Source organism: Megascapheus bottae, chromosome 22 (genome assembly GCF_031878675.1).
Source record: "Megascapheus bottae isolate mThoBot1 chromosome 22, mThoBot2.hap1, whole genome shotgun sequence".
Classification (NCBI taxonomy): domain Eukaryota; kingdom Metazoa; phylum Chordata; class Mammalia; order Rodentia; family Geomyidae; genus Megascapheus; species Megascapheus bottae.
In genome coordinates this window covers 35008860-35021681 of record NC_143530.1, presented here as the reverse complement: position 1 = coordinate 35021681, position 12822 = coordinate 35008860, and the positions used below count along the sequence as shown (strand labels likewise).

Below are 12822 nucleotides of genomic sequence, written 5' to 3'. Positions count from 1 at the left end.
GGCCCGCCCCCTCGCCTAGCGCCGCCCGCGCGCAGCGTCTCGCGCCGCCCGCCCGCCGGGAAACCGCCGCGAGAGCAGCAGCCGCCGCGGCCGACCGCGCACCTCGGGTCCCCCCCACCCCCACTCACCCACTCCGCGTCCCCGCGCCGCCCCCGCCCTCGGCGCCGCGTCCCCGGCCAACGTTCTCTCCGGGGACCGCCGGGCCCCGCCGCCCACCCTCACCTCCCCGCGCCCCCAACCGCCGCGCTCTCCCCGCCGCGCGGCCCGCCGCCTGCTTCCGGGGCGGGCGGACTGGGCGCCTAGTGCCGGCGGCCGCTGCGACAGCGCCCCCGGGAAGCCGACGAGGAAGGAGAGAAGAGGTGGAGGTGGCCGGAGGTTGAGTCGTGGCCGGGATGTCCGGGCAGCCGCCGCCACCGCCGCCGCCGCCGCAACAACAGCAGCAGCAGCTGCCGCCGCCGCCGCCGCCGCCACCCGCGGCCGTGGCCCCCGTGTCCGGTGTCGTCCTCCCCGCGCCTCCGGCCGTCAGTGCCGGCTCATCTCCGGCCGGTTCTCCGGGCGGCGGTGCCGGCGGCGGCGGCGGCCTGGGGGTGGCGGCGGCGGCTCTGCTCCTCCACCCCCCGCCGCCGCCTCCGCCGCCCCCGGCCACCGCGGCCCCGCCGCCGCCGCCGCCCCCGCCGCCGCCGCCCCCCGCCGCCTCGGCGGCCGCCCCGACCAGCGCGCCCCCCGCGCCGCCCGGCTTGGCCGCGGGGCCCGGCCCGGCCGCGGGAGCCCCGGCCCTGGCGGCAGGCAGCAGCGCCGCGGCCCCCTTCCCGCACGGGGACTCGGCCCTCAACGAGCAGGAGAAGGAGCTGCAGCGGCGGCTGAAGCGGCTCTACCCGGCGGTGGACGAGCAGGAGACGCCGCTGCCCCGGTCCTGGAGTCCGAAGGACAAGTTCAGTTACATCGGCCTCTCGCAGAACAACCTGCGGGTGCACTACAAAGGTACGGGGGGCCAAGGGGTGGCGCGGGCGCCGACCCCCCGGGGAGGGCGTGGGGGGCCCCGGAGCGGGGGCCGCCGGTAAAGACCCCCCGGCATGGTGTGGGTGGGTGCGGGGGGGCGCAGCCCAGGACCCGAGGCCCGGGAGCCAGGCACCTCCGGGATCCCCCGGAGGACGGGATGCCGGGCTCGGTCGACTTGCTCGGAGGTGCATCTTGGCGGCGGGAATGGAGGAATCTGAGGGCTGGAGTTGGGTTACATTGTTCTCCAGGTGGTGGGTCGGGCGACCGCTCCTCTGCGGAGGGGGAGCTGGGCCGGGTTCGGAGGTAACGACGTCTCGGGCTGGGAGGGCAGGGACACACACGCGGGAGGGGTGATCGGGGGAGGATTTCGTCCAAAATCAGGCCGGAGATTGTCTAAGCGGGGGACAAAAGGACAGGGGGCCCGAGGTTGCTGTCAGTACATCTTAACTAAAAGCAAATGGGGTAAAGGGAGCAGGGAACCCCCCCCCCCCCGGTACATGTTTTCCTGGGGAGCAGAAAGCTGCTTCTCCAGATTGGAAATGCCCTACATTTCCGGGTTGGTATTACGTGAAGTCTTGTTGAAAACAAGGTGTTGTTTTTTGTTTTTTTTTTTTTTTGGGTGGGGGGAGAATTGTTATTTGCGGTTTTGAAGAAGACTGCCTTATATTTTGCACCTGCAGTAAAAAGCAACCTCCTTGGGTTTATGCTTACCCTTCCCCCCACCGCTCTCCTAGGTTTAAACAAAGCTTCAAACGAATCAGGTGTCTGTAAAGATATAAACCGAAATAAGGGTTTTTTTTTGAAACAGAGCCCAGATAGATCCATGGCATGTGTCAGGTTTACTCGTGTGGGAAGGTGGAGAATCAATCAGGTATATCAGTGTATCTGGAAATAAATGCGGGGGGGGGGGGTTAGGCCCCAAACCTTGTAGCTGGAGCTTTTACGTTCTAAGCAGCCTCATTTTGATTGGCTAGGAAGGGAGGGGCTTCTTTAGATCCCAGTGGCCTGGCTGTGGAGAGTATAAACAACCTAGAGGCTAAATTTTTAGAAGTACTTGGGGTTGAAATTTGAGATGGACCTTGATAAATAAGTTACTGTTTAATTAAAGAAGCTTTGGCTACTGAAATCTTATCAGATTGATATATTCAGCATATGATTTATTTGGCTACAGAGCCTTGTTGAACACTCCTTTTTATCCTTACCATAGACTTAAAGAAGTACTTTCAATTTTGAATATTGTTTTTTAATCTGAACGGCAGAACACTTAAAACATTGTGTGTTTTCCCCTTAAGTTAGGACATTTTTGTTAATTCCCTTGTGAAGTATTATTTAATTTTGTTTTTAAATTTGTGTGGGCAGGTTCTGTATCATGAGGTATTTTACTTCTAATCTGGCTACTAGAATGTTTTTGTTCCACCTGGCAAAAGTTTATTGTTTACCATTTATTGTTGATGGCAAATAATTAGCTTATGAAATCAAGCAGTATCTATAGGAATGACTGAACAAAGCCTTAGTATTCCTGGGAGGGGGTGGGAAGAAGAGAAATGGGGACAAAAACGTGAGAAGGGGTATCAATGTGTGAGAAGTAATGCACCTACTATCTGGCGAATGTAACAGTAACTCCCGTATACATTACCCCGACAATAAAAAAATATGCAAAACACTTAAAATCTTAGTATTTCTAAGTCCTGTAATCATTTGCAATAGCAGATTTATTACAGTACCAGGATTCAGTTCTTCCTGGATAATGTGGAAATTAAGTAGATAATTGCTTAAGAAATGTCCAGCTTTGGATTTCCATGATAATCTTACCTGCTGGTGATAGTTTATTTGCACTGTAACATGCCTTGGTTGGGTCTACCTAACTTCTTTTACATGAAATGGATGATTTAGGTCAGAGATAAGTTCATGCTTATGTAAAATTAGTTGGAGTTTGGAATATTTTTGACATTGCTGTGTATCTTCCCTGTTGCCCTTTTTATTACTATCTGTTGTGTAATACTAAGATTCACTTTCTGGAAACATCACTCTTCTAAAGAAAACATAAATTATTGTGGAAGAATAGATTTTGTTGTTTATCATTCTTGTTTTAATCCTCTTTTCTCCCTTCCCCCATGTCATAGTCTCTTTCACTTCTTCCTTTAGTCTTGTTATTTTCATGTCTCTGTGTTTTCTGTTGTCGTTATTTTTCTGTGCGTCTCCTGAGGGATCCCCACCAAGTGTGGTGGACAACATTTACCCAGTGGGAATGAGCAAGTGAAGATAGGTAAAGGATATTATAACTTTGAAGTAGAAAAAAAATCACATTTATTCTACTTAAGCATTTTGAAGCACTTGAAAAAATAGCATAAACTGTACAAAGAGGTTTATTGTGATATTTCTATAGATCTGTAAGATATACTTTTGTCAAACTCATCCCATCCATTATACGCTCTTCACCCTCTACTTCTCCTTTTTAAACAGCATTTAGTGTTTCATGATGCTATCTACATATATATATTCATTATATGATATACATGCCCGTGTATTATATCATTATATAATTGTTTTAAAACATAGTTGTAAATATGTGTACACACACACACACACACACATGGTGGGGCTTGAACTCAGGGCCTGTGTGCTGTCCATAAGCTCTGTTACTCAAGGCTAGCACTCTCCCACATTGAACCACAGCTCAATGTCTGGTTTTCTGGAGATTAATTGGAGGTAAAAGTTTCACTGACTTTTCTGCCCTGACTGGCTTTGAACTGCAATCCTCAGATCTCAGCCTCTTGAGTAGCTAGGATTACAAGTGTGAGAGGCACCAGCACCTGGCTTATAATCCTGTTTTTAAATATATAATCATTTGGTGTATATATAATGCATATATGTATGTGTATTGTATATATGATCATGCTCCTTACCCAGTGCCTTCTCCCTTCTCATGATCCTTCCTCTCCTTTTTACAATCATGTCTCATTATTATCATTCTAGGTGTAAATTTTGCACATAAGCAAAACCAGATATTTGCCTTTTGAGATTTGCTTTCTCAACATGATCTTAAGTTCTGTCCAGTTTCCTGCAAGTGACCTCAGTTCACTCTTCATTGCCAAATAATATTCCATCATGTATAGACAGCACAGTTTCTTTTTTCTTTTTTCTTTTTTTTAATGGTGGGCACTTAGGCTGATTCTACAGCCTGGCTATTATGAATAGCACAGGGAGAAATAGGTGTATCTCTTTTGTAGAGATTTATAATCCTTGGGGTATGTGCCCAAGAATAGTAAGGCATGATTATAAGGTAGATCTGTTTATAATTTTTTAATGGCCCTCCATACTAATTTCCACAGTGATCCCACTTGTCTATATTTCCACCAACAGTGAATGAGGGTTCTTCTCTGCTCCAGCCCCACTACTCTTTCTTAATAGTCAGCATTTGTTGTCAACTACTGTTCTGACTGGAATGAGATGGAATCTCAGTGTCATTTCAATTTATATTTCATATGTGGCTAAAAATGTTGAACATTTCTTCTTGTATTTATTGGCAATTTATGAGGTACTTATTGAACATTAGAAACTGGATAATAGGGGTCGGGAGTTTGGCCTAGTGGTAGAGTGCTTGCCTTGTGTGCATGAAGACTCGGGTTTGATTCCTCAGTACCACATATATAGAAAAAGCCAGAAATGGTGCTGTGGATCAAGTGGCAGAGCTTTGAGGAAAAAGCCCAAGGACAGTGCTCAGGCCTTGAGTTCAAGCCCTAAGACTGGCAACAAAAACAAAAAACAAAGAAAACTGGATAATATTTTTGTTTGGTACAGAATTTTAAAGAATGATGATTGTCTCTCAAGAATGATGATTTTCCTTACCTTTTAAATGGAAATGCCCCCTTTTTTTTTTCCTGTAAATGCGTTCTCGGATTTTTTGGGGGGGGGGGCTAGTCTTGGGGCTTGAACTCAGAGCCTGGGCACTGTTCTTGGGCTTTCTCAAAGCTAGCACTGTACCACTTGGGCCACAGCACCACTTCTGGCTTTTTCTGTGTATGTGTACCAGGGAATCGAACCCAGGGCTTTGTGCATTCTGGACAAGCCTCTACCACTAGGCCACACTCCTGGCCCACATTCCCTGTTTTAAGTTGTCATTCTTAATTGGATTGCTGTTTTTGGAAGCAGTATTTTGCCCCTTTTTTCTTTTTGGTGTTGCTGGAATTTGAACTCAGGATTGTATGCTTGCTAGGCAATTGGTACCACCGAGCCCCTTGTCTTCTCCATCCCTTCTTGCTTTAATTTTCTAATAGGGTCACGGTGCCTTTTGATTAGGCTGGGCTCAAACCAGGATCTTCCCCTTCTGCTTCCCTTTAGCTGGGATCACAGGTGTGAACCACTACATCTGGTTGTTAGTTCAGATGGAAAGGTTTTGTGACCTTTGCCTAGGCTGTCCTCTAACTTCATCCCAGTCCTACTGGTCTCCACCAAATAGAAGGTTAGTATCAGAGGAGTGTACCACCAAACTCAGCCCATATTGTTCTTTAAGTGGTTTGAAGGTATTAATGCTAAACAATTTCAGCTTTGCAGATAAAGTTGGTTGGATTGCAGAAGAATCATTGGAAGGTTTTTGCTCAAATACTAACTCTTGAAACATCAAGAAATAGCCTGTATTACTTTAAACATTCTTTCCAATATTGCATATGTGACAGGTATAAACTGGATGCTGGTGGCTCACACCTGTAATCCTAGCTACTCAGGAAGCTGAGATCTGAGGATCCAGGTTTGAAGCCAGCCTGGGAAGGAAAGCCTGTGATTAACCAGAGTGGAGGGTGCACCAGTGGTAGGATGCTAATCTTGAATACAAAAAGCTCAGGGACAGAATCCAGGCACTGAGTTCAAGCGTGGGTGCTCGCGCACACACACACGTGGCAGGCTTACACTCAATTGTGAAAACATTTTAATGACTGTGATAGGAGACTTGGCATGTTTGTTTCAGTTCTACAGTGAAAGTTTATGTTTTTAAGTTATCACTATTTGGCTACTTTGCAGAGAGTTTTGATACATACACTAGTATATCTAGAGAAGGATGTTAGATCTCATTTTAGCTTTAAAAAAAATGTTATACCTTAAAGTCAGGTTTTCTGTTAAAAGTAAGACAGAAATGGAAACTAATCTTTGACTCCCAAGTTTAGTGGTCTCTTTATTTCTGTATTATTGCTTCTTTCAATTTGTAAGCAACTTGGTTATCTCAGATAACAGCCACATTTATAACTTTATGAAGAGTGACTGAGATGAAAAGTACTTCCTGTGTGGGGATAAAGATAACTGGAACACACTTAAAACTTCAGACTATCAAAAGTTGGGATGTTTTTGATACAATTAGGGTAAATCAGGAGGAATGCCAGGGAAGTGAAAATTTGAAAATAGGAAGAATGGAATTATGAGTTTATATAATGTCACAAAAATATATCTATAGTAGGTGTGTGCGTGCGTGCTACTCTTGGGGCTTACACTCAAGGCCCTGGCACTGTCTGGAGAAAAGGAAATCAAGGGTGATGTTTGGTTTTCTAAAACAAACATCTGTAAATTTCTTAACGTGACCCTTGGGTCAAATATATTTTAGTGAAGGTATCAGTACTATAGTCTGATGAGTAACAATGGGAATTCTAACCCTGTGACATGAAAATAAGCCTTAAGGAACAGAACAAGGCTTCTGAGGGTCCAGGGCTCCAAGTGATGTCAGCCACTAGAATCCGCCTGCTTCATTCTGCTCTGCAGTTGAAGTCACTCAGCCACAGTTGCAAGTTTCTGGGTTTTTTCCCCTACTGATTGCTTACCTTTCCCGTCCTACCTATATTCTTAAGAGGATATCAGATTGATCTAGCTAATTGCCATTGTTCTCATTTAGACAAAGGCTTTCATTAAATGCTTTGGTGTGGATGGTAGTCTTCAGATAGAAAGATTGATCTGTGTTTGAGTGGACTGTGGTATGAGCTCATAGTTATAAACAAAATATCTCCTGGAACAATGACAGTCTGGTCCTCACTTCTTTCAGTAAGGACCATATGTGAGGCACTTCCTCCTAGGAAGGGTTTGCAGAAAGGGGAGAAGTGTAGGTTACTGCTAACTTAAGGGTCACCTGTGGGAGTTAGTGAGCGCATGTGAATGTGTAGAGTGAGAAAACACAGGGCTAAAGGTGGGACTTTGAGCAACCACACCTTTGAAAGGCCAGATGAAACCTAAGAAAAATAGAGGTAGGATGATCAGAAAGGAAGAGACCCTTGGTGTAGTGCAGCCTTAGTAGTAGGCATGGTTTTTTTTTTTTTTTTTTTTTTACCAGATCTGGAAGTCAGATCATTGTGATCATCCAGAATGCAGTGAGAATTATGTGAAGGAGGCAAGACCGATTTTGTAGGTGTAAATTACTCTTGAGAACTACAGGTGAAGGAAGGTTAGGCAGGAGATGGAAGAGGATGGTGAGATTAAAGCAAGTTGTTGTTTTCCACTTCAGTTTTTAATAGTTGATAGTGAATGGAGTTACATTTTAGCTGGAAGGTTTATTGTTTTTCAATCTGGGGCTTGAACTCAGGGCCTGAGTTCTGTCTCTTAGGCTTTTGTGTCCAGGCTAGCACTCCACCACCTGAACCACAGCTCCACTTCTGACTTTTTAATGGTTAATTGAAGATCACAATCTCATGGACTGACTTTCCTTTCCTAGCTGGCATTCAAACAGGATCTTGAGATCTTGGCCTTCTGCGGGGCTTAAGATGAAAGGCACCAGCCACCAGCCAGGGTTAGCTTTTAATGTCAGTATTTAAGATGAAAACTCCACATAATGAAAGTTATCCTTAAATTCTCTTTAGAAAGTAGTATTAGCAACAGTTGTATCATTTCTAAGCCCATCTGAGAATTTGAATACGTAGGTAAATCTGAAGTGACATAAATGAGACTGTCATGTTCAAGATGTATTCTAGTAAATGTGAATGAAATTTTTAATGTAATCTAGTAAGTAGACATCAACAGTATTTGTTTTTTTTAAAGTTAAAAATTTCCATTATATTCAACACCAACTAATATATCTTGAGAATGATTTATAACCAAGTGGCACATCATTTTGTGAAAAGTGCATGTTTGGGACATTGTGTTCCTAAAGGGAGAAGTTGAAGAGAAAGAGGCTGATTAAGTAATGGCTGGGAGCAGAAAAGCCACAGGAAGATTGTGTGTTTTGTTGTTTTGGTGCCATTTTGGGGGCTTGAACTCTGGGCTTGGGTTCTTTCCCTGAGCCACAGCTTTTTGTGGTTAATTGAGATAAAATTGTGGCTTTAAACCAGGATCCTTAGATTTCAGCCTCCTGAGTATCTAGGATTATAGGTGTGAGCTACCAGTGCCTAGCTCAGGAGAACAGAGAGGACATTTTGTCCTCCACTCAAATGGTTGAAGAGGTGAAGATGAGTGTGGCCTAGGCACTTTGTTATAGAAGGTAGAGAGCTGAATATGACTACATCTAATGGCCTCCCATTTTCTTTACAAAATAGGCTCACTGAATTTGAGTAGAGGACTTAAAAATGAATGATGAAATGTGGACTAGCCATTGAGAGGAATGGGGAACAAGCTGACTGAAGATTTCTGAAACTATTGTTGATAGCACTGGGAAACTCCAGGTAACATCTTAAGTTCATAGTGGTGCTTATTTTCAAGACTGTTAGACTTTCTTCAGCAAAGGACAACTATCTAGTGCAGGAATAGGGAAGTGGAGTGTAATATTGATTCAAGACTGGTTTTGCTGGGTATACGTGATGGAAAGATACAAAAATGACAGCATTTGAGAGCCTTTAAAATAGTCTAGAAGAATCATTAAGCCTGTTCTAGATGGAGAGCAAAAGGAAGAGGAAAAAGAACACCAGAAAAGATTCAGAGAATTGATGTTCTCGTGATATTGTGAAAGGACTATTGAAGTCCTTTGAAAAGTAGAGGGTAAGAATGTATGTCCCAGAAGAAGATATCTGCTAAAGTGTCCTAAGTGCATTATCAGGAAAACCATGTTTTCCATTTTCTACGTTCTTGTGTGTTTTAAAAAAACAAGATTTAGGGAAACATAGATCAAAAAGTATGTGGAACTGAGTGCTGGTGGCTCATACCTGTAATCCTAGCTCCTCAGGAGGCTGAGATCTGAGGGTCCCAGTTCAAAGCCAGCCCAAGCACGAAAAGACTGTGAGACTTTTACCTCCAGTTTACCACCAGAAAACTGGAAGCTGTGGCTCAAAGTAGCAGAGCTTTAGCCTTGAGCTCAGGGACAGCACCTGCACCCTGAGTTAAAGCCCCACAACCGACAAAAAAAAAGTGTGTGGAACTTTGTAAGGCATTAGCCAGGCACTATAGATATAACTGCCATTAAATATATGCATGTGTGTAATGTCAGAAGTATCTGGCTCTGCTGTTTATAACCCTAGCTCTTGGACTTGCTTGACATGTGGAGTGCGTGATAGCTATTTAATGAAAATAAAAATCTAATTCAGAATTTCATCCTAGGTTTTTAAAATTATATTTGCGTTTAAGTAGTTGTTCAAAGTTGTACAAATTCAACAAATTGTTTGAGTACTATGAAGTTTGGTCAGTGTTATCCCTTCCATCATTTTCCCCCTCTCAACCCAACTAGGATTTATTTTTTTAATTTATTTTTGGCTAATCCTGGGACTTGAATTCAGAGCCTAGACACTGTCCCTGAGCTGCTTTTGCTCAAGGCTACCACTCTACCACTTGAGCCACAGTGCCCCTTCCAACTTTCTCTGTGTATGTGGTACTGAGGAATCAAAGCCAGGGCTTCATGCACTAGGCAAGCACTCTACCATTCAGCCACATTCCCAGACCCATTTTTATTTTTAACAAAGAGGAAATCTATTAAAATGGCTAGCATTGAAAAACAATGCCAGTTGCCAGGAACTCACATTTATTGCTGTGGGAATGCAAAATGGCACAGCCACTTTAGAAGATGCTCTGGCAGTTTCTAGTAAGTCTAAACATAATTTTACCATACTTATAGTAGTTATGCTCCTAGGTATTTACACACTGATGTGAAAACTCATGCCCACACGGAAAACTTACAAGGCCTGTGACCTGGAGCATGCTAGGCAAGCGCTAAACCACATGCTTCCTGTGCTCTAAAAACAAGTCTCCATGGAGTTAGACCCTCATTTCTGCATGTCAGTTTTGATAGCAACTTTATTTGTGATTGACATAAACTGGAAGCAATCAGGATATCTTTGAATGACCTGTGAATGGCTAAACAAACTATGGTGCATTCATACAAAGGGATATTAAATAATGATAAAAAAGAAATGAACTGGTCAGACATGTATGGATCTTAAATGCATACTGTTAGAACAAAAAACAACTATGTAATCTGTGATTTTATTGTATGACATCCTGAAAAAAGTGCACTGATAGAAACAGTAAAAAGATGAATGATTGTCATGGCCTGAGGAGAGGAAGAAAAGAGATTAAGATTACTGCTAGGTTAGGAGATACTCTATGATACTGTAGTTTTAGATAACTGTAAGTCTTTGAAAACGCATAGAACTTAATAAAAGCACAGATAACCTTAGTGTTTGGAAAGGTTAAAAATCATTTAGGGAGATTGAACAGGAAGGGCAACCAGAGGAAATACATCCTCCCTTGCCATACTGCCCTGACAGGCCTTGGCTGTAGAGAAAGGGAGATTTGCAATTCCAATGCAGGGCTTTCTCAGAAGTCAACACAAAAGTCCAAGTCAAGCTGGAGGCATGGCTCAATGGTAGTGACCCTGAATAAAAAGCACAGGCCCTGAGTTCAAACCCTGGTAAACACTTTAAAAAAAAGTCAATACATGTATATATGCGTATTTGGTTATTTGAAATCAGATAGGGAAGGGAGGAAAACAAAATGAGGGGTGAGGGTGGGGGGAGGGGAATGGGGGCCATGACATGAGAAAGGGTATCAATGTTTGTGAAGTAATGCACCTTCTATCTGGTGAATATGATGTGACCCTTCTATTAATTAGAATAAAAATATATGGGAAAAAAGTCAAAAAAAATCATTTAGGAGACAGGTAAAACTGCAGGATATTATGCAAAATGTGACAAAATAACTGAATTATAAATGCATGAGGCAATCTCAGGGAATGGCCGGGGGCTGCTAACCTAAGTAGCTTTGGAAATTAAGTCCAAACTGAGTCTAAATTAATAAAGTCTAAAAAAGCAAGCCAGGTTCTGATGGCTCAAATCTGTAATTCTAGCTACTCAGGAGGCTGAGATCTGAGGATTGTGGTAGAGTGCTAGCCTTTGAGCAAAAGTGCTTAAGGACAGTGTCTAGGCCCCGAGTTTAAGCCCCAGGACTGGCAAAAAAAAAAAAAAAAAAAAAAAAAGAGTTGGAGACATTATGAACTCAGGTAGCTTGATTTAAAACAGGTGGTCATCAGAGAACTGTAAGTATATGTACTAGTAAGTACGTAACATGTTATGTTGCTCTTGCCAATGAGAATGTCTACAACCAATGACATTTCAGTAACTGAGCACACTCAATACCCAGATCTTGAGTTTTAGCAACTTTTTTCAGTAAAGCAGACAGGGCATCTTAGAGAAATGGCTGATTCTTACCATTATGGCAGAAAATACAAAGGTGGATATTTTTTGGTGTCAAAGTAATGAGAACAACCTGGTACTGATAGCTCATTTCTGTAATTCTAATTGGTTTAGAAGCTAAGGTCTGAGGATCTGACAGTTGGTTAGAAATCAGTGAGGGCAGGGAGGAGGAAGCAAAAGCCCAGGATATTCTTTCTTCAATTAACAAAAAACGAAGTGGAGGTGTGACTTAGTTAGCTGCCTTGAACAGACAAAGCTAAAGCTAAGGGAGAATGCTTGATCCTGAGTTTGAGATCCATTACTAGCATGTAAACAAACAAAAACATCTAATAAGGGTATCTTCCTATGACAGGAGGACTAAATGAGAAACCTCCCAGAGCCAGAGCTGGAATTGTGGGAATAATAAAGTAATATTTCATTATAATCCGAACTATAAAATTAACATACATGTGATGTATGAGTCTATACCGATTGAGGGAGGGAGTATGTTAGCACTTTTTTTTTCTTTTCTTTTCTTTTTTTTTATTGTAATTAGTAAAAGGGTTACATGATATTTGCCAGGTAGAAGGTGCGTTAATTCACATACATTGATACCCTTTCACATGTCTTGGTACCCATTACCCTCCCCCCCAGACCCCCCATGTTAGCACCTTTTAATTTGTAGAGTTTGGATTTTGTACAGGTGCTGAGCACAGTGACAAGTTGAAGCTTCTGAACTACTGCATTGTGGACATGTATGCAGGCTTCCAGATGGAACCAAGTTTTTTTTTTTTTTTTTTTTTGTAACTCAGGGAAATTTTGTAAAATTTTTTTTTTTAATTCATTAGGGTACTAGGAAAAACTGTGTTGCGACCCTAAGTGGTTTTTTTTTTTTTTTTATGCTGCCATCTTTCTCCCATTTACCAAATGCAGATGAGCCAATTTGATTCAAGCAGAGTTGTATTTTGAGGTAGAACAGAAGTCATTAGAACTTAATGTTTCTGAGGGGAAATAAATAGCAGGTATGTCAGAAACCAGTGTGTGGTTTTTTAGATGAAAGCATTGAAGTTAGTCTGATGAAAGGCCCAGAAATTAAAAACAGCAAAAATAATCACAAGTAAGTTTTACATATGTTAGTGTCACTTTAAGAGAAGAGAATTCTGCAGTGGCTGTACAGAGGAGGTAAGAGAGAGACTATGAGGAAAGAAACCTTGAACTTTGCTTCTCAAGGCTGAGAAGGAAACCCAAGGAAGGCACAGTA

The 12822-nt window shown here is 43.2% G+C and overlaps 1 protein-coding gene across 1 annotated transcript in view; it reads left to right on the top strand.

The window, feature by feature from the left end:
* The first annotated feature begins 214 nt into the window (after positions 1–214).
* Positions 215–12822, top strand: part of Ranbp9 (RAN binding protein 9) — a 63452-nt gene continuing 50844 nt past the window's right edge. Inside the window, exon 1 of the mRNA XM_090356500.1 lies at positions 215–981. Coding sequence (XP_090212626.1) covers positions 393–981 — 589 coding nt within the window. The 5' untranslated portion in view covers positions 215–392. The remainder of the gene's footprint in view (positions 982–12822) is intronic.